The sequence below is a fragment of the Onthophagus taurus genome, chromosome 7 (assembly GCF_036711975.1).
Source record: "Onthophagus taurus isolate NC chromosome 7, IU_Otau_3.0, whole genome shotgun sequence".
In the NCBI taxonomy this organism is placed as follows: domain Eukaryota; kingdom Metazoa; phylum Arthropoda; class Insecta; order Coleoptera; family Scarabaeidae; genus Onthophagus; species Onthophagus taurus.
The window spans coordinates 16158274-16184139 of NC_091972.1; the positions used below are offsets into that span (position 1 = coordinate 16158274).

The window sequence follows — 25866 nt, forward strand, 5'->3', positions numbered from 1 at the left end:
ATTGCAAATATAAAAAAAAGAAATTTAAAGCATCGTATCTCAAGAACGAATTGAGGTATAACGATGATTTAGAAAACATTTTAAAGCAAATTTAATGAAGATTAAATGTACTACAAATGATTCCATAAATTTCATTGTTATGACTTTTTAGACCTAACTTAACACGTCACATATGTTTCAGATTTTAAGAATTCAAAGAATCGCATCTCAAGTAGGAATGGAGATTTAAAGGTAAAATAAAAGACGTTTTAAAACAAATTTAATGAAGATTTAATGCACCATAAATAATTTCTTATTTTCTTTTTTTATGATTTGTTAAATCAAACGCTGCATGTTTGATTGTAATAAATATGAAATATAAATTTTAAAAACCTGTATCTCAAGAATGAAAGGAGATATCATTATGAAATAAAGAACTTTTTAAAGCAAATTTGATGAAGATTAAATGTGCCATAAATAATTTCTTATTTTCCATAAACGTCGTTGTTATGATTTTTTAAATCCAACTCTGCATGTTTCATTGTTGTAGATAGGAAATATAAACTTTAAAAAATCGTATCTCAAGAACGAATTGAGATATCATCATGAAATAAACAGCAATTTAAAGCATATTTACATAGGCTTTTTCAAATCTTCAGATTTCAGAGTAATATTTTTTTTAATTCAACCTTGCATAACCATAAACATTAGTCATAGGGTAACAGTAATTTATCGTTGTGTATCTCAAAAACTAATTGAGATATCGTTATGAAATACAACGCAATTTAAAGCAAATTTATGTGGTTTTTAATATTTTAAAGATCACTTCTTGGAAACTTAAGATTTCAAAGTTATGACTTTTTGAACTTAACTTTGCATAATCTTAAACGTAAATGTTAGGATAATTAAAGTTGACGTATCTCAAAAACTAATTGAGATATCGTTATGAAATAGAAAGCAATTTAACGCAAATTTATTTAATATTTAACATTTTAAAGATCATTTCTTACAAACTTCACGTTTCAAAGTTACGACTTTTTGAACTCAACCTTGTATAATATTAAACATAAATGTTAGGATAATTTATGTAGACGTATCTCAAAAACTAATTGAGATATCGTTATGAAATAAAAAGCAAATTAAAGCTAATTTATTTAGTATTTAATATTTTAAAGATCTATTCTGGGAAACTCCAACTTTCGGAGTTATGAGTTTTTTAACGCAACCTTGCATAATCTCATATATAAATGTTAGGTTAATTTATGTTGACGTATCTCAAAAACTAATTGAGATATCGTTATGATATAAAAAGCAATTTAAAGCAAATTTATTTAGTATTTGGTATTTTAAAGATCACTTCTTGGAAACTTAAGATTTCAACTTTATGACTTTTTGAACTCAACCTTGCATAATTTTAAACATAACTGTCAGGGTAATTAATCTTTACATATCTCAAAAACTAATTGAGATATCGTTATGAAATAAAAAGCAAATTAAAGCTAATTTATTTAGTATTTAATATTTAGAACATCATTTCTTGGAAACGCCAAATTTCGGAGCTATGAATTTTTGAACGCAACCTTGAATAATCTTAAACATAAATGGTAGGGAAATTTATCTTTCGTATCTCAAAAACTAATTGAGATATCGTTATGAAATAGAAAGCAATTTAAAGCAGATTTCTTTAGTATTTGATATTTTAAAGACAACTTCTTGGCAACTTAAGATTTCAAAGTTATGTCTTTTTACACTCAACCTCGCATAATCTTAAACATAAATGTCAGGGTAATTAATCTTTACGTATCTCAAAAACTAATTGAGATATCGTTATGAAATAAAAAGCAGTTTAAAGCAAATTTATTTAGTATTTAATATTTTAAAGATCGTTTTTTAGAATCTTTAAACTTCGGAGTTATGATATTTTGAACCCAACCTTGCATAATCTTAAACATAAATGTCAGGGTAATTAATCTTTACGTATCTCAAAAACTAATTGAGATATCGTTATGAAATAAAAAGCAAATTAAAGCTAATTTATTTAGTATTTAATATTAAGAAGATCACTTCTTGGAAACGCCAAATTTCGGAGTTATGAATTTTTGAACGCAACCTTGAATAATCTTAAACATAAATGGTAGGGAAATTTATCTTTCGTATCTCAAAAACTAATTGAGATATCGTTATGAAATAGAAAGCAATTTAAAGCACATTTATTTAGTATTTAATATTTTAAAGACAACTTCTTGGAAACTTAAGATTTCAAAGTTATGACTTTTTACACTCAACCTTGCATAATCTTAAACATAAATGTCAGGGTAATTAATCTTTACGTATCTCAAAAACTAATTGAGATATCGTTATGAAATAAAAAGCAAATTAAAGCTAATTTATTTAGTATTTAATATTTAGAAGATCATTTCTTGGAAACTCCAAATTTCGGAGTTATGAATTTTTTAACGCAACCTTGAATAATTTTAAACATACATGTTAGGGAAATTTATCTTTACGTATCTCAAAAACTAATTGAGATATCGTTATGAAATAGAAAGCAATTTAAAGCACATTTATTTAGTATTTAATATTTTAAAGCCAACTTCTTGGAAACTTAAGATTTCAAAGTTATGACTTTTTACACTCAACCTTGCATAATTTTAAACATAAATGTCAGGGTAATTAATCTTTACGTATCTCAAAAACTAATTGAGATATCGTTATGAAATAAAAAGCAAATTAAAGCTAATTTATTTGGTATTTAATATTTAGAAGATCATTTCTTGGAATCTCCAAATTTCGGAGTTATGAATTTTTTAACGCAACCTTGAATAATTTTAAACATAAATGTTAGGGAAATTTATCTTTACGTATCTCAAAAACTAATTGAGATATTGTTATGAAATAAAAAGCAAATTAAAGCTAATTTATTTGGTATTTAATATTTAGAAGATCATTTCTTGGAAACTCCAAATTTCGGAGTTATGAATTTTTGAACGCAACCTTGAATAATCTTAAACATAAATGTAAGGGAAATTTATCTTTAGGTATCTCGAAAACTAATTGAGATATCGTTATGAAATAGAAAGCAATTTAAAGCACATTTATTTAGTATTTAATAAACACTTCTTCTGTGCAATTGGCCGGTCAAGATGGATTTGCCAAACTGTATCAGAATAACAGTAAATATTGCAACAGCAAATTTTGTGTAAATTTAGCTACTAATTCAGGAGAAATTAGGCGTTTCCAAACTTTTGTTCCACTCTATATAATATAAATGCTGAAAAACATTTATTTATTACTATGTTGTTTTTTTTTGACGGTTTTCGATTGAAATAAAAATTTGCGAGGAATTAATAATTGAAAAGAGGATGTAAATAGGATTAAGATATCAATAACATATTTTTTAATGTACTCAGATTATTTTTTTGAGTTATATTTTTTTAAGTTTCATATCACATTATATTACTCATCCATTTCAAGTGCTTACTCAATTTGTTTTATGTCGTATAAAATAACCAGATAAAAAAAATTCTTAGAAAATAGCAAAAAAAGTATTCTACAAACATAATAATTATTTTAAATAACCTAAATACCCTTGATATAAAGTATACAAGTTTCCCCTTAAAGAAAATTTTTAAAAAACCGGTCCCATTTCTGTTCTTTTTACCCACTCTCCACTTAACGTTTCGCAACATTATTCGGCAACGGAACGAAAAGAATAAAAAAATGAACAAAGTAGAGATGGACTCTGAGACTCCAAAATTGGCACGAAAGGGTCCTCCACTTGTTCACTTCTTGGCCAATTCCCCCGCTTCGTTTTCGTTAGCTCCTCTGATCGTCACAACGACCGTCGAGGATTTCTTTAAACACTTCTTGTGGACTTCCAGGCGCAGTCGAGCAAAATCAACTATCCAAACTAGTTAATAAAAAAAAATATATAAAACGTTACAAAAAGTTTGAAGAAATTTAAAAAAAGTTAAAATGATTGTAAAAGCAGTGCGTTTTCTTATTGGGGAAAGTGTTTGAAAAGTTAAAAATGAGATTTCTCAATTAAACTGTAACATTTTCATTTAGTGGAGGAGTTAAAATTAATATTTTTTAATGATTTAGGTAAGTAAAAACTTTTTTATTTAATTTAAAATGAAACCAAAAAAAAAAAAAGAACAAGTTCGATATTGTTATTAAACATGCAAGCGATTTCGAAACGAAAATTAAGTTTAAAAAATATACAAAAAAGCTTTCTGACCAATTCGAAGCAGTTACAGATTATAACTGTACCAGTTTTAGCATACCAATTCATTCAATGATGATAACCCTCTCAACTCTTAAGATAAAAGGTTTCGTTCTACATCTCATTCTCAATTTCTTAACATGCAACAAAGAATTTTTCATTTTCTTTTCCCAAAAATAAAAATAATAATTAAAATTATTATGAATAGTACGAATAATTTAAATTATTTGCAAAACTCATATTCTTAAAGTCATATAATATAACAGTAAATATGTCTTGAGAAGGCATACAGATGCGGAAAAGTGTTTAAAACTATTAAAATAATGTGTTACACGACTCGTATCGATCAATTACGATGTAACTCGCTTAAAATAAGAAGTGAAATTAACAAAATTAATCCAAATTAGTTTTAATTTAAAAAAAATTGAATTAACATAACAATTTCTTTACAATGGAAACATCGCCAAAGGTTTCAAAAGAAAACATTGCTGTGTTTATTCCTTAGAATTGAGTATCAAAGTTCTATTCTTTAATAACTTAAAAAATTTACTACAAGAACCCCGACAACTGCTTGGCGTGCGATTTTAGCATGTCAATACTATATAACAATAGTATAAATAACTATAATATGTTAGTACTCCTTTTTGTATAATTTCAACAGTGTTAAGTTTTAAAATCACGATTGGGGTCGCCTTTTAACTAATTCACAACACGATTTTATGAACCTATTTAAATTAACCTAGAAAAAAAAATAAGTAAACGGAATGTGTTGAGTGTTTAATGTGAATAACAAAAATTAAGTACAAAAAAAGTACATGTATTAGTAGTTGTAATATTGACAAGATTAATGACAGGGAATTTTGTTATATCATGTTTTGAAATCAATTTGTGTGAAGTTTGAACTTTCGCTATTCAAAACGTTAAAATTCAGTGTTTATAATTATACATAGGGTAAACAATGAGAGTTATTGAACAATACGTTTCTAATCTCAAATGTATAATATGGATATATAATGTCAAATATGTAGTGGATAGAGTGGACATTTTAACTGAAAAGGAAGAAATTTGTTTATTATATTGGATAAAGGAGATCGCTATACAGGTTTTGCTAGAAATAAAGAGAATATGATCGTTTAACAAGCAAATGATAATATTCAAATTGAATCAAATTCTGATCACTACCAAAATACAAGAGTGCATACAATTGCAAATGTTGCTATAAACCCACATGGTTTTTTGTCAAAAGAATTAGCCGATCTTGATTATCTTACTACTATGATTATCGCAAAAATTTCAGAAAATGTATGATTAAAAGACAGTATTAGAGATAGAAACAGAATGACAAAAAGAATAGAGCTTAATGAGAAAATGAAGACGATAATCACAATAAAAGATACTAAAGTGAACTACTTTGTTTGCGGCAAAACGTTTCAAAATAAAACTATCTTGAAATGTGAAAAAATATAAACATAGCTTCCATAAGAAATGTGTTCCAAAAGGAAGGCGACAAAATACAGTTGGCAGAATTGTATGGTTTAACCTAAGTGATTGAAATAAAATAAAATAAGAATTTCTTAATTTCAACAATTTAGGTACTAAAAGTAAATTACGGAAAAAATACCACTGTCACTAGAACTAACACAATTCACCAGAACAAGAAGCATTCAGACATGTTGCATTTTATGTTAGACAAAGTAAGTTTCTGTTGGTATTATCTACTATCGGCGCCAAAACTCAAGGCCCCTCACTTTATAGATCGATATCTTCGCAACCGCTAAATAAAAAAAAACGCGGAATTGACTAAAATGTGTCAAATAATTACGTTTGTCGATTCACGTTATCATTTTTTCAAAGTTATGTCTCTCTAATTTTGTTGGAGCTATTTAAGCGAATTATAAATAGAATAAGTTAAAAAGAAACAGAAATAAGCCATCCGGGGACAGGAGGGTTCTGTCCCATCAGAAAAGATGGTCGTGGTGTGTGGTCCAGACACAGGACGTCGCGCCTATATTTTTTTATGTAGGTAAGATAAAGGCGCGACGTACTGTTTGGAATGCATCATCTTTCCCGATTGGACGGAACCCCTCTCTCCACGCAGGGTTTATTTCTGTTTCTGTTTAATTTATAATTCATTTAAATCGCTATAAAAAAATTAGAGAGATATATTTTAGTCTCGCGATGAAGTTCACCCAGCCTGATGTTTGAACATGGTACCTGTTCAAAATTAAAATTTTTTCGTCTGATAGCTTTTGAGAAAAAATATCGCAATCCGGCCATTTTTTTGACCAAATATCCGACTTTGGCCGAATATTAAAAACCTATTACCTATTACTCCACCATTCACAGAAATTAGTATCTCTTTTAGGTTTTGGACACTGCAGATAATAATCAAGTTCAACCCCAATAGGACTTTCTTCATTGAATACAACTTTATTTATATCAGGTTTATTAGCAACCTCATTGTAACACTTCCAATACGATATATAAAATCTCTTGTTACTGTTTCGTCTAGTTTTGAAAAATCGCTTTTAGTTTTTGAGAAATAAATTTTTGAAATGATCCACAATTTTTTCGAATTTTGCAATTTTCGCCAATTAAGTTTTAAAAATTCGTATAAAATCGATTTCTTGAAATATGAGTATGAAAATTTCTCAAAATGTTAATAAGAGTGTCTTCTTTAAAATGAACCAACCCGTTTTGAAAAATAACTTTTAGTTTTTGAGAAAACAATATTTGAAGTTTTGATACAATTTTCAGCGATAACTTGCAAAATACGCTATAAAATTCATTTCTTGAAGGATCGTTATGGAAATATCACTTATTATTAATTAAAGTATCCTCTTTTTAATGCAACAAGCCGTTTTGAAAAATCGCTTTTAGTTTTTGAGAAATAAATTTTTGAAATAATCGACAATTTTTTCGAATATTGCAATTTTCGACGATTAAGTTTTAAAAATTCATATAAAATCGTTTTCTTGAAATATGAGTATGAAAATTTCTTAATGTGTTAATAAAAGTGTCCTCTTTTCAATGAACCAACACGTTTTGAAAAATAACTTTTAGTTTTTGAGAAAATAATATTTGAAGTTTTGATAAAATATTCAATTTTCATTGATAATTTTCAAAATTCGTTATAAAATTCATTTCTTGAAGATCCTTCTGGAAATATCACCAATTATTAATTAAAGTATCCTCTCTTTAATGCAACAAGCCGTTTTGAAAAATCGCTTTTAGTTTTTGAGAAATAAATTTTTGAAATAATCGACAATTTCTTCGAATATTGCAATTTTTGACGATTAAGTTTTAAAAATTCTTATAAAATCGATTTTTTGGAATATGAGTATGAAAATGTCCCAAAATATTAATAAAAGTGTCTTCTTTCCAATGAACCAACCCGTTTTGAAAAATAGCTTTTAGTTTTTGAGGAAACAATATTTGAAGATCAGATAAAATTTTCAATGTTGCAATTTACATCGATAATTTTCAAAATTCGCTATAAAATTCATTTCTTGAAGGATCTTTGTGGAAATATCACCAATTATTAATTAAAGTATCCTCTTTTTAATGCAACAAGCCGTTTTGAAAAATCGCTTTTAGTTTTTGAGAAATACATTTTTGAAGTGATCGAAAATTGGTTCGAATTTTGCAATTTGCGCCGATTAAGTTTTAAAAATTCGTATAAAATCCATTTCTTGGAATATGAGTATGAAAATTTCCCAAAGTGTTAATAAGTGTGTCTTCTTTCCAATGAACCAACCCGTTTTGAAAAATAGCTTTCAGTTTTTAAGAAAACAATATTTGAAGTTTTAATAAAAGTTTCGATGTTGCAATTTTTATCGATAACTTGCAAAATTCGCTATAAAATTCATTTCTTGAAAGGATTCTTGTGGAAATATCACCGATTAATAATTAAAGTATCCTCTTTTTAATGCAACAAGCCGTTTTGAAAAATCGCTTTTAGTTTTTGAGAAATACATTTTTGAAGTGATCGAAAATTGGTTCGAATTTTGCAATTTGCGCCGATTAAGTTTTAAAAATTCGTATAAAATCCATTTCTTGGAATATGAGTATGAAAATTTCCCAAAGTGTTAATAAGTGTGTCTTATTTCCAATGACCCAACTCGTTTTGAAAAATAGCTTTCAGTTTTTAAGAAAACAATATTTGAAGTTTTAATAAAATTTTCGATGTTGCAATTTTTATCGATAACTTGCAAAATTCGCTATAAAATTCATTTCTTAAAGGATTCTTGTGGAAATATCACCGATTAATAATTAAAGTATCCTCTTTTTAATGCAACAAGCCGTTTTGAAAAATCGCTTTTAGTTTTTGAGAAATAAATTTTTTAAATGATCACAATTTTTTCGAATTTTGCAATTTTTGCCGATTAAGTTTTAAGTATGATATTTTGATACTTAGAATAAACACATAAAATTAAACATAAGTTTAATATTGAATATTAGATCTAGAACTCGATATAATAATTTCTGTTGGTATTATCTAGAATCATTACAAAATTCATGTTGTCTGTTTAAACGTCAATGTGTCAAATTTATTTTAAAACATGATATAACAAAATTCCCTATTAATCTTGTCAATTGTTACCAACTTTTAACAAATTGACAGGTATTATAGAAAAAAGGAGGATAAACTTATATTATTGAATTCAAAATATCTAGTGATTCTTAAATTTATTTATATGATGGATATTATGGTACATAGAATAGATACACAAAGATAAAATTAGGTTTAATATTGGGACTAGAGAAGAATAATAGTGAACACTAGATCTAGAACTAGAAACATTTGCCGTACGTCTCTTAAGAGAGCTAAACTTAAATGTTTCTAGTTCTGGGGTTTTACTTTTAGTTCAATTAAAATATACACCGGCGAGACGATAGCAACAAACCGCCCAGCAACAAACTTTTTCCTTTATATTTCCACCTACTTCTAGGGCCCATATCTTCGTTATCTAGAAAGATAGCGAAAAACTAAGCACACGGTTGGAAAGCTTGGTCTCTCCTTGGTCTGACAGACGCCGACAGATATTGACGGACGAAAACTCGGAATAAGATAGTCTAAGACCAGCTCTTTCCGAATATGTAAACCATTTATTAAATTTCCATCTGGTAACGACTGCACAAGGCCGTGAAGTTTGGTAATTTTGAGGTACATTGAATGCAGCGCGACGTTTTTTATTTTTTCTTGCTCTTATTATACGGTTTAAGATAGAGAAAAGACCAAGCTTTTCAACCATGTGCTTAGTTTTGCGCTATCTTTCTAAATAACAAAGATATGGGCCCTAGAAGTAGGTGGAAATATAAAGGAAAAAGTTTGTTGCTGGGCGGTTTGTTGCTATCGTCTCGTCGGTAAAATATACAACAATCTAGCGTTGGATAACAATTAAAAGTATTTTATTTATACATTGTATAGACACCTCGGGGAATACCCTGTGTAATCTATGACCACTAACATTTATATTTAAATATATCGATGTATTAAAGTAAAAATAATTTGTCCGTTATATCAAAGTTTTACTGTAATTGAATTTCTAATCATTTTAATTCCTTTTTATTAAGTATATAATTTCTTTTTATTTTCTAGAAATAACAGAAAAAAACTTATCAAATGCAATGAAGGTATATTTACGTCGAAAAAGAAAACCGGACCTAATTTCACTGATCGCACTCCTTTTACTTGCTTCATCAAGTTCGCAGGCTGCAGAAACGACATCGAATTCACGACAAAAAAGGATTTTGTGGGTGACTTCCGATGGTCGTTTAGCTTTACCGCCGGGTACCACTTTAGTCGTTGGACCTTCCCTTTCGATGCCGTTCGTTCGATATCCTCCGGAAGGTTTTCACAGTAATCTAACGATAAGCTTACCATTTACAAGTAAAAAATAGAAAACACAAAAATTTCATTTTGATTAATTTTGTTTAAATTTTTTAGTTGATTTTGATAAATTGGGTTTAACTGATAATGAAAATCCTTACGGCGTATTGCCGCCATTATTGGCACGATCGATGGGTAATTCAGTCGCCGATCTACTTGGAAATTACATAGAAAGTATGCTAGACCATAAAAAGAAGCGCAGGCAGAAGAGAGAAAACATGCCCAAATTGTCTGAAAAACACTTGGATGCGTTTCATGGCGGTGAAAGAGCCATACTGTATATGGTAGTTCAAGATTTTTTGGAAAATTTTGGTTTGGATGGAAAAGCATGTTTATTAAGAGCTATTTGCGAAATTCACGCTCATCCGTTAAGAAATTTCGGATTATTCGGAGAATTTTTTAAATTATTTTTAACGTAAGGAATTGTGCCATTTTCAAACAATTCATTTTAAACGATTCTTAAATTTTCAGAGCTAGTAAATCGCCATATTCGCATTTACTCAACGAATATGTTGAAGCGGAAAAATCTGGAAGAGGAACTAAAGACAGTCCAGGAGAATGTTGGCCGTACTTAAAAGATTGTCCTAAATCGTTATTTTTACCGAAACACAATAAATATTCAGAGGAATTAGACGAAAACGATAATGAAATTGATGATGGGGAACATTCAGTTACCTACAAAGCAGACACATTAAAAATGTAATTAAGAAAAAACATGTATTAGAAAATACAAAGAAACAATTTATTATTATTTAAAAAATTAGATAACCATTAAGTGTATATAAAATATCGATTTTATTAAGCAAACAAAACGGGTGTAGATTTATTTATATGGATGAGAGATGAAATAGTCTTTTAATTAAAAATTTATTATAAATGTATAATTTATTTTATAGAGTAGTATTTATTTATTGATAAAAAAAATAAGAGGCATTTTTTTATTGCTCAATTATAACGGGAATTTCATATAATTCGCAATATATGAATGTAGTAACCATAGTTACGAAACTACTGTGTACTTGCACTATGTACTTGTACTAATATGTACTTGTACTTCACATAAAATGCAACATAGCTTAATAGTACAGGCAATGGGTAGTTTTGCAAAGGAAAAGTTTTGCTTGGAAAAAGACATCCTTATGATAACTAGTTCTAGATCTAGTGTTAGTTATACTTTTCGTTCAATAGAAAGATACCACAATCCAACGGTGAATATCAATTAAAACTAGAACTAACACTAAACCTAGAACTAGAAACACTCAGGTTTAGTCCCACGTCTCTCAATATAGCTAAATCCGAATGATTCTAATTTTAGGTCTTGTGTTAGTTCTAGTGACAGTGCTAGTGCTATACTAGAACTAACACTAGACCGAAAACTAGAAACATTCGGATTTAGCCGCACGTCTCTCAAGACGGATAAACCCGAATGATTCTAGTTCTAGGTCTAGTGTTAGTTCTAGTGATAGTGCTACTGTAAAACTAGAACTAACATTAGATCTAGAACTAGAAACATTCGGGTTTAGCCGCAGTCTCTCAAGACGGCTAAACCCGAATGATTCTAGTTCTATGTCTTGTGTTAGTTCTAATAATAGTACTAGTGTAAAATTAGAACTAACACTAGACCGAAAACTAGAAACATTCGGGTTTAGCCGCACGTCTCTCAAGACGGCTAAACCCGAATGATTCTAGTTCTAGGTCTAGTGTTAGTTCTAGTGATAGTGCTACTGTAAAACTAGAACTAACATTAGACCTAGAACTAGAAACATTCGGGTTTAGCCGCACGTCTCTCAAGACGGCTAAACCCGAATGATTCTAGTCCTAGGTCTAGTGTTAGTTCAATAAAAATATGGAACACAGTGATATTTTCTGTTAACCAGCGCTACTTACCACTGTCACTAGAACTAAAACTAGAAACATTCGGGTTTAGCGGCATGTCTCTCAAGACGGCTAAACCCAAATGTTTCTAGTTCTAGGTCTAGTGATAGTGCTACTGTAAAACTAAAACCAACATTAGACCTAGAACTAGAAACATTCGGGTTTAGCCGCACGTCTCTCAAGACGGCTAAACCCGAATGATTCTAGTTCTAGGTATTGTGTTAGTTCTAGTGGCAGTGCTAGTGCTATACTAGAACTAACACTAGACCGAAAACTAGAAACATTCGGGTTTAGCCGCACGTCTCTCAAGACGGTTAAACCCGAATGATTCTAGTTCTAGGTCTTGTGTTAGTTCTAGTGACAGTGCTAGTGCTATACTAGAACTAACACTAGACCGAAAACTAGAAACATTCGGGTTTAGCCGCACGTCTCTCAAGACGGTTAAACCCGAATGATTCTAGTTCTAGGTCTTGTGTTAGTTCTAGTGACAGTGCTAGTGCTATACTAGAACTAACACTAGACCGAAAACTAGAAACATTCGGGTTTAGCCGCACGTCTCTCAAGACGGTTAAACCCGAATGATTCTAGTTCTAGGTCTTGTGTTAGTTCTAGTGACAGTGCTAGTGCTATACTAGAACTAACACTAGACCGAAAACTAGAAACATTCGGGTTTAGCCGCACGTCTCTCAAGACGGTTAAACCCGAATGATTCTAGTTCTAGGTCTTGTGTTAGTTCTAGTGACAGTGCTAGTGCTATACTAGAACTAACACTAGACCGAAAACTAGAAACATTCGGGTTTAGCCGCACGTCTCTCAAGACGGCTAAAACCGAATGATTCTAGTTCAAGATCTGGTGTTAGTTCTAGTTTTACTTCAATAAAAATATGGAACGCAGTGATATTTTGTATTGTAACTAGCGCTACTTACCACTGTCACTAGAACTAAAGTTAGACCTACTCTTTAGAAACATTCAGACATGTTGCATTTTATGTAGGACAAATTAAGTAGGTACGTCCTGGTTTCTATAAAAATATATTTTTGTATATTGCATTTTAAGTGAAATTCACTGTTTATATTATAATATGAAAATATTTCAATTAGTAAAAATAAAAGCCAATTTTAGATTGATTATTATTATTATTTAAAGAATTATTGTTATTTAATAAAACTTTAAAAGTTAAATATTTTTTTTTAATTAATTTTTTTCAACAAACACATCGTTTTAACATTATTAGCACATAGAATTTAACTACAATTAAATAAGAAGAAGAAAAATTACACAGATACACAAGTTATTAAATAAAAACTTAATTATTAATTAAAATATAATAACAATTTTTTTTTATTCATTATTTATTAAAATTGTTTTTATTTTAATTTTATTATAGTTATATAATTCCTATTATTTATTATTGATTCAATGTGATAAAAAAATCGATTACATCGGTACTTTATAAACATGAATAAAATATTTATTACTTATAATATTGTTTTTTTTAAGTACAATCGATTCCGCTTAATTGGGACACCGATTAATCGGGGCAATCGCTTATTTGGGACAAATTTCATAGAACGAAATCCAAACTATCTAATTAATGTATATTTTAATTGCTTAATTGAGACAGCTTTCCGCTTAATCAGTACTAATAATATCCATCGAAATGATTTTCTTTGAGTCTCGTACATATGATCGCCATAAACTACACCGCTACGCCAATCTAAAACTCGTAAGTATATAACATCATAAGATGTGCACCAAAAACTTTGTTCCCCTCGCGATGCTTTTGAATATTTCATGACAGAAGGTATTTTGAAAAAGATACTTCATTCTACAAATTTAGAAGGTAGATGTTTTAGTAGCCCGCAGAAAAATATTACATGGCGCGAAATAGGCTTGGTTGAGCTTTATGCATTTTTGAGCTTGGTGCTGCAAACCGGTGTTGAAAGAAATTGGGATGTGCCAATAAGGGAACTATTCTCGGGAAAAAACAATCTTTTGTATAAAGCTGATATGGCAGTTAGAAAACTTGAATGTATATCAAGATTTCTGAAAGCGACAATCTGTACTATTCTAAAGAATAAAGATGCGCTGAAGAAAGCTAATGTATCTAAAGAAGTGACTAAGTTTACAAAACAAAGGCTTCAAGTGTTAGAAGAAAAGAATAATGAATCCCTTAAAAGAAGTTTTGATGTGTGCGAAGGCTTTAAAACTACATTAATATTTATTGTTAAACCAGCCAAGTACTAGGCAAGTAGAGGATGGTTCGAAAAATTTCGCCGACGAACTGGAATTCATAGTCTAAAAAATTCCAAAGAGAACATACATAACCATAGAGGAAAATTACTATTTGGCCACAAACCAATGAAGAATAAGCTTACATTGTTATTGTGTGCAAATGCAAGTGGAGATTTCAAAATTAAACCCTTTTAGTATACCACTCTGACAATCTGCGTGCTTTTAAGAACAATAACCTGATAAAAAATAAACTTCCAAATCAAATTCTAAGGTTTGGGTTACCGGTATATATTTTAGAGAGTAGTTGAATGACGTTTTTGCTCCCTCTGTTAAAACACATCCTGAGGAAAAGAAATTGTCCTTGAAATGTGTGGTACTTATGGACAATGCTTGAAAGAGATCTTGATCCTGCATACAACTTTATTAAGATCAAATTTCTGCCAAATAACACCACACCCTTATTACAGCCGATGGATCAACAAGGAATTTCAAACTTTAAGAAGCTATATACGAAAGCTCTTTTTTCAGTGTTTCCAGGTAACTACTAATGATACAGATTTGACCCTGCGAGATTTCTAGAAGAATCATTTTAATATTATCCGCTTCATAAATTTCATTAATAAAGCCTGGAACAATCGTCGTACATTGCAGTCGGTATGGAGAGAAATTTGGCCAGCTTCTGTCCCTGACAGACATTTCAAAGACTTTGAGGAAGAGGCAGATTTTTTGTTTGGAGTTCGAAATCAATAAGGTTGATGTGGTGGAGCTGCTGCAGGACCATAGCCAAGAACTCACTCCAGAAGAACTTATAGAATTGAAACTTGAGCAGGTGAAAGCTGTGGAGAAGGAGCATTCAGCAGAAGAACATGAGGTGCCAGATGTTTCAACTGCTGAAGTAAAGGATATTTGCAGTAAGTGGAATGATATACAGGCTTTTATTGAAAAACATCACTCTGACAAAACTGTTACTGCAATGGCACACTTTCGTAAAATTCTCCAGCAAAGAAAAAGGCAAATTTTTCTGGATAGTTATTTTTCGAAGGTGTAATCTTTGTAATGTTTTTTATAGGTCTCATTCTTTACAAACGCCTTAATTGATTTATTTGATATTCACGCTCCAATAAAGCAATGTCTATATATTAGATTAATGACTAAGTTGAGAAATGAGGCTAAAACCAAGTTTAGACATACGGGCAGACAGGCTCGTTGGGAATATGATTATTTAAGACCCTTCGTAATCTTACTACTGCAGCTATAAGAAATGAAAAGCGACCTTATTTTAGTTCTATTACTGCTACGAGCAATGCCAAACAGATGCTGAATAATTTGAAAATTTTGAACTTAAAACCAATTCAAAAATCTTGTCTACCTTTAAATTTAAAACATCCTGATCAGATTAATGATTATGTTGTAAGCAGTGTAAATGACATTATTAAAGATTTGCAGGCTTCTGACCTTGATCTGTATAGTTCTTCTACTTACAGTAGTGAGTTTTCCTTTAAAACTGTGGAGATCCCTCTGGTTTCTGACGTGATTGCATCTATTACATCTTCTATTGTTGGTACTGATGGAATTTCCATTGAGATGATCAGACTGACCCACATACTGAATTGTTGTTTAGTTGACCATGTCTTTCCCTTGGAATTGAAACACGCAGAGGTTATTCCTCCGCTCAAAAAAAGATAACCCACGAGAGTATAGTGACTTGCGACCAATAAGGATTCTCCCTGTTCTTTCTAAAGTTTTAGAGAAGGTTATGAAGGCTCAATTGGTGGAGTATATGGAGACCAATAGTTTTTGCTCCCTTCAGAACAATCGGGTTTTCGATGCAGGTATAGTTGCACAACAAAAAGAAAGGCTTTCACACAAATTTTATGACATCAAAGTAAAGCTGAGAAAACTGCAAGATGAAGCAGAAGCAGCAGGACCAAAAAGTCAATATTTAAAAATCGAAAAAGATTAATTCTGTAGTCGAAGCTAAGCTAACAGTGAATGGAAAAGACTTGGCATGAGTTGAAACATTTATGTACCTGAGTAACATTGTTGGGGAGGATAGAGTGGCAGAGGATGATGTGAAGAAACGAATACAGAATATTTCAAAAAGAACAAAACTTCGCTTGTTCAATAGCCAGTCCTCTATATAACAGTGGTGTCCACTAATCTTTGATCAAGATCGACTTTTTATATAAATATCTTGACAAGATCGACCGAAGGATTTAAAATCTTACATTTTAAAACTAACCTTCCTATACAGGGTCATCCACGACGACCGCCCATTAGAACTATACGAGGTTTTGTCCAAAATAAAAATTTGAAATTTTAGATTTAAGTATTATCAATTGTGTTCTCTTCGACTAAAATATTTTCAGATTTCTAGCATTTCCTGTTATACCGGAAGTCGCCACCTACTTTATTTTTTTAAATGGAACATCCTGTATATTTTTACATATTTGGATTTGTCTATTTTCTAGGTTTATGAATAACTGTCATGTTTTCTCGAGTTATTCGAATTTTTCTAGAAAAATCTGCTTCTGCAGACATTTGTTCAAAAAATCAGTGGTCACTTGATTTTTGGGATATCAATTTAGGATTCAGAACATGCTTAAGCAACATGATGGAGTATGTTTTGGTTGAGAACAGATCACTACAAAAAGTCATCACACTAACAGAAATAAACCATAGCTTTAGCAAATGTCAAACTGTTTATTTTTTCCTTATTGATCCTCCGATGATACATAAACACAACATTTTTTTCCGGCGGTCAGAGTAGATGATTATAGCAAGTAACGTTGTAGTTGACATTTTTTATTACAAAAAATTAAAATCTCAAAAATGACTCCACTTAGGTATAGTGTATCTAACATACAAGTGGCCTAAAATTGAACAAAAATTTCAAAAATGTAATAGAATACAGGGTGTTCCATTTGAAATATGAAAATTGTCACGTCTTCTGGTGTAACCACAAATATCCGGAACTTGAAAATATTTTAGTTAAAAAGCTGGCATCAAACATTACAAATCTGCAAATTTTCAAACCCCCACTTCATTTGGTTATTCACTAGGTCACACTAGGCATTTAATTCATGGCACACTAGGTTAAATATCGATATGATATGTGTGCATTTTTCAAAAAACCCTTATTATCTCCCAAACTATAAATGGTAGGTATAGGACATATCGGATATAAAATATGTAAAATGAGACACCGAAGACGACTAAGTATAGTAGAAACCACGAGAGCTGGCAGTGACAGATCGCTTAAAAATGGTATGAATCAAGATATAGACGTACAACTTAGATTATTTCACTACATACATTTAAATGTAGATTATGTTAGTAATGGAGGTTATATGTCAAACATTGTCAAAGATATTATTTAATGATTTTCCTTTCAAAGAAAACAATTTCGGCTTGTGAAAACACTAACAGTTTCATGACAACGCTCACAAGACGTTTCGATTTGAGGTTATAATTGAAGACCTTACGGCAACAACGGTACAAGCCACATTTTTAAAAAAAAGTGAGTTATTTAATTTTTTTATATCAGTAGGCTATGACTTTTACTTAAAAAACAAAAACTTCCGATAAAAAAACGTTGACAGGTTCGTAAATAGAGAAAATCGTTTTTACATTAAACTTAAAATACAGTTTTTTTAATGTAAAAAGGGTACAAGCCGTATTTAGCGTTATTAAATTAAATTATGGCGGCGTCAAACAGTTTTCCGACTCAAAAAAAAACTTCGTACTTATATTATACAGGGTGATTCTCTACCGATGCGACAAACTTCGGCAGATGATTGTCTGGCGAAAATTAATGTCAGTTTCTATTATGAACCATATGCGCCTTCGGCACCCCTGAGGAGCTACGCCCCTCTAATTTGGTTTTAATTTTTTGCCCGGAAACCATAAGTACCTTAGGAATGAAATTTGGGGTAGAAGTTCAGCTCCTAATAGGCCACGTTTTGAGCCATTTTTAGCTTTTAATCTTGCCCTCAAGTTACCAAACTTGACTACCACCTTCACTTAACTTCGGCGGTTGTAGTTACGTTTGGTAACTTGAGGACCAGATCAGAAGCAGAAAATGGGTCAAAACGCGGCCTACTAGAAGCTGAACTGGTACAAAAAAATCATTCTTAGATGCTTATGGTTTCCGAGAAAAAATAAAAACCAAATTTTCTTTGGAGGACCGTAGGTCCTCAGAGGAGCAGAAGGCGCTTATGGTTCATAATAAAAACTGGCCTTAATTTTCGACAGAGAATCATCTGCTGAAGTTTGTCGCATCGATAGAGAATCACCCTATAGATACATAATATATTAGTAATAATTTTAAGAAATTTTAAGAATAATAATTTAGTAATAATATTGTGACTTATCCCTTTATGCCTTCGAAAATATCTGAAACTACTTAGTACTATTTTTAGGAAAATGGTTTTACTAATCTTGAAGGTCCGCGTTCTTTAAATAAAAGAATTTCTTTTCATACGCCACCTAAAGCTATTCCTTCAAGAAAGCGCAAGGCAAACTTTGCAAGGCAGGTTAGAAATAAAAGAAAGATTAAACGAAATTTGGGTCACAAATATGTGAATAAACGACAAAAGCAAGTAGCTGAACGAGAACTTGGACCTTCGTGCGACTGTCGCCGAAAATGTCGAAATGCTTTAGAAGGAAAAGAGATGCACATTTTCAACACTTTTTGGGACTTAGCGGATTACAACAAACAAAATATTTACCTTTTTTCGCAAATGAAATCTGTACCGAAAAAAAGGTTATACCCTAAGAAAACAAAAAAAGAAGTATCGTCACGCAAAGTTACTATACAATACTTTGTAAAAGTTAATGGCGTTGATGTCAAGGTGTGCAAGCAAGAATTTCTTGCAGTGCATGGCTTACAAAAATCAAAAAAAAGAATTCAGCTTTTGTAAGAACAAATTAGCAAAGGAGCTACTACCCCAAAAAGTGACCAACGTGGTAAACACCAGAACAGGGCAAATAAGATTAGTGATGCTGATCGTGATAATGTGAAGGCACACATCAATTCAATTCCTAAATACACCAGTCACTACAGTAGACAAAAAAATCCTGATAAGGTGTACATAGATCAAGACTTATCCATTTCTGCTCTATACCATGATTATTACCTTGAATGGTGTGAAAACAAAGGTTTACATGCCGTAAAAGAAAGTTACTACAGAAACGTGTTTTGTAATGAGTTCAATATTGGATTCAAACTCCCTAAAACCGACACTTGCAAAACATGTGACTTTCTCAACATACAAATAAAACACGCTTTGAGTAAAGGCGAATTAGCAGACACCTTTAAGACTGAACTTGAACTACATCATTGTAGGGCAGAAGAGCTACAAACAAGTCTCAAAGAAGAAATAGAAAAAGCTAAAAACACACGAGATACCCTCGTCTTAAGTTTCGATTTACAGCAGGCTCTACCAGTACCAAATTTAACGGTTGGACCTGCTTTTTATCTAAGAAAAGCGTGGACTTACAACTTAGGAATACATGACTGTATAGAGGATAGAGGATATATGTACATGTGGCCTGAAAATGTAGCCAAGCGAGGCAGCGATGAAATTGCTAGCATTTTATACAAACATTGAAGAAAAATTGCAATGATCAGTATACAAAGCTTATTGTATATAGCGATAATTGCGCAGGTCAAAATAAAAATTGGACCATTGTTTGTTTATGGCAACAACTAATACGAGAAAATTTTTTTAAGAGCATAGAGCACAGATTATTAGTAGTCGGTCACACGCATCTTCCATCTGATCGTGATTTTGCAGTTATAGAAAAATACAAGCGCAACTATTTAAAACAAGTATATTGTCCTGAGGACTGGTACCAAGCTGTTTTAAAAAGGAAAAAAGGAAGAATCCTTTCAATGTTATTATACTTGAACAAGAAGACATTTTATCTTTTAAAGACCTACAGATGAAAATAACAAAAAAAAACTGCGGCTGATAATAAGGATAAGCTGAATTTCAGTAAAATCTGTGCTTTTAAATTTGTACAAGACAATCCAAATGTAATGTTCTTTAAACACATTTGGAACGAAGAATATAAAACAGTAAATATAGGTAAAAGAGGTATAAGAAGATCTGTAAATATGTTAATAAAAGATTTTAAAAAAAATATGATGCTCCCATTCAATTAAACCAAAAGAAACTATCCAATCTTTTCGCACTTCTAAAGTATATACCTCCGATTTATAAAAATTTTTATAGGGAGATTGGTGTTGGTGAAAATAATAATGTAAATAGTGCACCGACTATAGATGATGACATAGAACATTTAGACAACTTCAGCGACATTGACGACGAAAAGTAAAATAAAATTCATCTTAATTTATTAGAAAATTTAATAATGTTTATTGTGTGTTATTTTTTGTTTTTTTGTTTGTTGTGACTATTTCATGAATTAAATGTGTTTTTGTTCTTATCTAGTTATTTTTATTTCAAATTTTCACTTATTTCAGACTCTTTAGAGTTGCCATTATGAATTTGATGTCTTAGGTAATAGCTACTGGACTACCTTCTCGACTTATCATTTTTGAATACATTTTCGTGTAATAAGGGTCTAAGCCACACTATTTTGACATAAATTAAATTTTGTCATTGAAAGCGCTGTTTTTCAAAAAAAATCTTCAGTTTTCCTCGAAGAGAAATAAGCAAGTTTCAAATAGTAAATGTTATAGAATTTTTATCTTACTTCTTATTATTTCCGGATTTAATTACAAATTAAAATGTTGATTTTCTCAAAAAGTTAGTTGTGTGGCATGTACCGTTGTTGCTCTAACGTCTTCAATTATAGAGTTACATCTTACATCCCTTAGAAGAACAGACGTACTTTTTCGACGTGGCCATTTGAATTGTACAGCAGACATATTAAACTAATGCTATCTCTTTCTAACACACATTACTCTCTAGCGGTTTGTGAACTACGTATGGCATATGTAAGAGCGGAAAGCGGTGATTGACTGCCAGCTCTCGTGGCGTCTACTATAGTAATAAAATATAGGGGGTGCCATTTAAAAAAATGAAGTTATGGTACTTGCAAGTTTCAAAAAGTTAACGTGCCATAGTAAAATGACCAAACGTTCTAGACAGCCGTACTCGGCACCAAAACATACTCCATCATGTTGCTTAAGCATGTTCTATCCTAAATTGATATCCCAAAAATCGAGTGTTCTCTGATTTTTTGAACAAATGTTTGCTGGAGCAGATTTTTCTAGAAAAATTCGAATAACTCGAGAACGGCAGAATCAAATTGCAAAAAGTAAAGGTATTCACAAACCATGAAAGCAGGCAAATCCAAATATGTAAAAATATACAGGATGTTCCGTTTAAAAAAATAAAGTAGGTGGCGAACCGGAAGTGCTAGAAATCTGAAAATATTTTAGTCGAACAGAACGCAATTGATAATACTGAAATCTGAATTTTCAAATTTTTATTTTGGCCAGAACCTGTATAGTTCTAATGGACGATCGTCGTGGATGACCTTGTATAGGTATGAAATATGGAAAGGAGATGTCGAACAAATTACAAATAATCATTTATCAATCATTGAGGTGGCTGGAGGTGTTATCTAATAAAGACTTGTAGGAGAAAACAAATAATTACAATATTACAACCAACGCACGCAAAAATATGTATAATTGAGTTACCTACGTTATTTTATGCAACTGAGTGTGCGAATTTCGTCGTAAAAAGCGTAACTTATTAAAAAAATAAATACTTAATTGTTTTTTAGTGTTTACATACATTATTATTTTAATTTAAAATATACACCTTTTTATACTTTATTTTTTATACCGCATACTTAGATTCATTTTCCTAAAATATTTTAGAAAGTCATTTTTGTTTTAATTTATGCGTACTTCGCTTTATTGGGATAAAATGGTGAATAGAGGTGCCCCAATTAAGCGGAATCGACTGTATTTTATTTTCAATAATAATTTGTATCAGTGGCACCATGTTTAAATAAATTTCTATCGCGAGTAATTAATTAATATCGCTGTTTCATTCTTGAAATTGACAAATTGATTGAGTATTGCATTATTACGTTAGATGTACTTTAAAAAATATTAGAGAAATTATAATACTGATTAATTATGATTAAAAAATGAGAATTCTATGGCAAGTTTCACTACAAAAAAAAAAATAATAATAAAAATAAAACTCTACAAGAAAATCTAGAAATAAAATTAAATAAGTATTGATTAATTCCGATTTTTTTTTCATGAGTTATTTCTAACAAAAATATTATCTGACCAGGACGGAAAAGTTTTTACTTTTATTTTCATTGTATTCATTTTTTCTCTTAACCTCATATTCTTCAAATCATTAATTGATATTGTTTTATAATAATTTTTTGAGGTAAGAATTAAATATTTCTTTCTAAAAACCATTTTTGAATTGCTTTAATAATTTTTTTGAAGTAAAAACCAATCAAAACCCTAAGGCACACTTATAACTGTACAAACATCAAAATAGATTACCCCTATTACAGGCGCTACACTTTGATACCGTGCTACTATCACCTAATTTCACCGTTTCTTCATCATCATTTCCTAAATAACCACTATCATGTCGTCTCTGCAACAAAAAAATAATAAATTAATTTAATTTCTATTAATTTGGCGCTTATTAAACAACCAAAATTACTTTTAATTCTGTGGCAAGGCACAAAAATGCCTCCTCGATGTTTGAATTTTCTTTAGCACTAGCTTCCAAGACAAAAAGTACTTCAGGCATATACTGACACATAGCTTCAGCTTCTTCAAATTCCACCTCCCTTAAGGTTTCTAAATCGGCTTTATTTCCAACTAAAGCCACTAAAACAGAGCTCCCCGAATACCTTCTAACCTCCTCAACCCATTTTCCCACCGATAAAAACGAAGATCTTTTAGTAATATCATAAACAATGATTACCCCATTTGCTGATCTGTAATAACTTTGTGTTATCGTTCGAAAACGTTCTTGACCTGCTGTATCCCAAATCTGTAACTAATTAATGAATCAAAAATAACTTTGAGGTTAATTTTGGTTTTAAGGGATTTACTTTAACTTTTTTTCCATCAACGACGACAGTTTTCATGGAAAAGTCCACTCCTATTGTATTTCCATGGCGTTCAATGAAAGTACCGTTTTTAAATCTTTGCACTACACAAGTTTTTCCTGTTCCACAATCCCCAATTAAAACTATTTTAAAGAGAAAATCAAAACTTTCCTCATTTGGGATGCTCATTAACGTCGTAGGATTACGACTAGACATTTTCTTAATTATTTGGGTTAACTTTTCTTAAAGTTTTTCTTATACACGATCACATCTCGCAGAGAAGAGGTTAAAGTCTGATGGAAGAAGTGTTATTTATGACATTAAAATCCATCCTTGTTTAACACACTAAGAAGTATAGGGATTAAAGAGACAAAAAAAAAATTTTTCTTAACTCGACTCGACTCTAAACGATAAATTTTAATTTAAACAAATATATAATCACATTTTAAAACCTACAAGGATTTATTAAACGTTATCATTATCATGTTTACTTTGCGTTAATTTATTTTAATCCTCTTTATTTAGATTAAGATTCATTCATGACTTTTAAATGTTATTGCGGCTAATGTCACAACTTTACTTTAACCTCGTCTTTTTAATCTTCATTCTTATAATAAAGTTTAAAAAAATTAATATTATTTTAATACGTTAACTTATATCTTATTAAATTGATTAATATTATTAATTATCTTTAAATTTATTTATTTAATTAGTTATAATTTTACAGTTTGACTTTAGCAACAAATTTTATGTGTTAAACTGACAGCTGTCAAAAATTCAAAATAAAATTTAATAAACAATTTTGTAAAATCAATATTTTAGCAAAAAATGCAGAAAAGATGTGTAGATATGATTTAAATTTTTAAGATGTATTTTATTTCGTTTGGTTTAAAAGCACCCAAGCTCCGTTGAGTATTGGTTATAAGGTTATCCAACTCGAACAAATTGACGTTGACGGGGTGAGGTAGGAAACGTGACGTCATTGGAGGCAAGATAATTTAATATATAGGTGGCCATTATGTATGGAATATAGTATACAGGTGTCCCGTGCGGAACACACACACAAACATTTCGGAAAAATTTTATTAGAAAGATTGCTTCAGAATAATGTATCCTACAACCGTATAATGGGCTGATGTGGAAGATACGGGACTTCCTGTATATCTTGGTAAGTATCAACATTAAAAAACAGTTTATACAAAAGTTGTTTAATATTTTGTTTGCCATAATAAGGACAATACAAATGAGCAACGAATAACACTTGAAGTTTTTTAAATGGCAATGTATCCTTTCGTTAGGCTCATTTGATAGAGATTTGTTTTCTCTTTACGATGACGCAAAATTTTAGTACTCTTATATCAGAAAATCTTCGAAAAAAATTCTAAAATTCTTTATTAAGTAAATTTAACTAATAACATGAATCTAGATATCCGAAATCGTCAAGTACCTCGAATTCCGAACACTAGATATAGAACTAGAACCGTCTTTAGAGACGTGCGACTAAACCTGAATGATTCTAGGTCTAATATTAGTTCTATTTCAGTAAAAATAGATAACAATTTAAATAGATAACACGCTTAGTAACAATTAAAACTACAACTAACACTAGACCTAGAACTAGAAAGTTTTTTTTTCTAGTTCTAGGTCTAGTGTTAGTTCTAGTTTTAGTGCAATAAAAATATACAACATAGTGATATCTAGCAACATCATGTTTGGACTCATTTGAATGGTTTTTTTAAATAAAGTACACATCATAAAAGAATACCATGAAGTTGTCCATTTGTCTATTATATGATAACTAACTTCAGATTTAAAATGACAACCTCAATTTTGACATATTTGTAATCTTCATTAAAAATCCTTTAAAATGAGTACAAACACGACATATTTATCTTCAATATTAATGTTCGGTTACAAATGTCAATGTCAATTTTGATATATTTGTAATCGTCGTGAAAAATCCTTTAAAATGAGTCCAAACATGATACGTTTAATTCCAATATTACTCGAGATATAAGCAACTTCCGATTTGAAATGTCAATGTCATTTTGACATATTCTTAATTTTTATAAAATGTCTTAAAATTTATCACAAAAACAAAAAAACAATAAAAAATATTAAAAATTAAGGTTGGTATTAATATTTAATAATTAAATTGCTATCTTCATTGTTGCTAACTTCGGGTTTAACGATTTTTTATTCAAACTTTTTTGTTTTTGAGATAAGTGCGTCATGTTTGGACTCATTTTAAAGGTTTTTTTAATAAAGAATACACCATGAAAGAACGCCATGAAGTTGTCCATTTCTCTATTATATGATAACTAACTTCAGATTTAAAATGTCAACCTCAATTTTGACATATTTATAAACTTCATTAAAAATCCTTTAAAATAAGTACAAACACGACATATTTATCTTCAATATTAATGAAGTTATGGTCAACTTCCGGTTAAGAATGTCAACGTCAATTTTGACATATTTGTAATTGTCGGGAAAAATCTTTTAAAATGAGCCCAAACATGATACGTTTAATTCCAATATTACTCAAGATATAAGCAACTTCCGGTTTGAAATGTCAACGTCATT

The 25866-nt window shown here is 30.4% G+C and overlaps 2 protein-coding genes across 3 annotated transcripts; one reads left to right on the plus strand and one right to left on the minus strand.

Moving 5' to 3' along the window:
- Positions 1 to 3768: 3768 nt before the first annotated feature.
- On the plus strand, positions 3769 to 11501 carry LOC111415735 (uncharacterized). Of its 2 annotated transcripts, none has more exons than XM_023047558.2 (4): positions 3769 to 4083; positions 9807 to 10097; positions 10155 to 10512; positions 10569 to 11501. In XM_023047558.2, exons 2-4 carry the CDS (start codon positions 9836 to 9838, stop codon positions 10798 to 10800), a joined length of 852 nt encoding a protein of 283 aa, XP_022903326.1. In that variant the 5' UTR covers positions 3769 to 4083; positions 9807 to 9835; the 3' UTR covers positions 10801 to 11501. The 2 variants fall into 2 exon arrangements, with proteins under 2 accessions (XP_022903326.1, XP_022903327.1); XM_023047559.2 differs by lacking the exon at positions 3769 to 4083 and adding an exon at positions 5072 to 5898.
- A 1640-nt stretch (positions 11502 to 13141) lies between these two features.
- LOC111415725 (RAS oncogene family member Rab19) lies at positions 13142 to 23847 on the minus strand. Its single transcript, XM_023047543.2, has 4 exons — positions 23737 to 23847; positions 23284 to 23683; positions 22887 to 23228; positions 13142 to 22817 (listed from the first exon to the last, which is right to left on the minus strand). Exons 2-4 carry the CDS (start codon positions 23494 to 23496, stop codon positions 22707 to 22709), a joined length of 666 nt encoding a protein of 221 aa, XP_022903311.1. The 5' UTR covers positions 23497 to 23683; positions 23737 to 23847; the 3' UTR covers positions 13142 to 22706.
- Between the last annotated feature and the right edge of the window lie 2019 nt (positions 23848 to 25866).

Bases quoted from the DNA above. Each gene is read 5' to 3' on its own strand.
- LOC111415725 (XM_023047543.2), bottom strand. From the start codon at position 23,496: ATGTCTAGTCGTAATCCTACGACGTTAATGAGCATCCCAAATGAGGAA. The intron at 23,229-23,283 runs GTAAATCCCTTA...TTCATTAATTAG, and splicing joins TTGATGGAAAAAAAGTTAAA to TTACAGATTTGGGATACAGC. The intron at 22,818-22,886 runs GTAATTTTGGTT...TTTTTGTTGCAG, and splicing joins GCCTTGCCACAGAATTAAAA to AGACGACATGATAGTGGTTA.
- LOC111415735 (XM_023047558.2), top strand. From the start codon at position 9,836: ATGAAGGTATATTTACGTCGAAAAAGAAAACCGGACCTAATTTCACTG. The intron at 10,098-10,154 runs GTAAAAAATAGA...TAAATTTTTTAG, and splicing joins GATAAGCTTACCATTTACAA to TTGATTTTGATAAATTGGGT. The intron at 10,513-10,568 runs GTAAGGAATTGT...TTAAATTTTCAG, and splicing joins TTTTTTAAATTATTTTTAAC to AGCTAGTAAATCGCCATATT.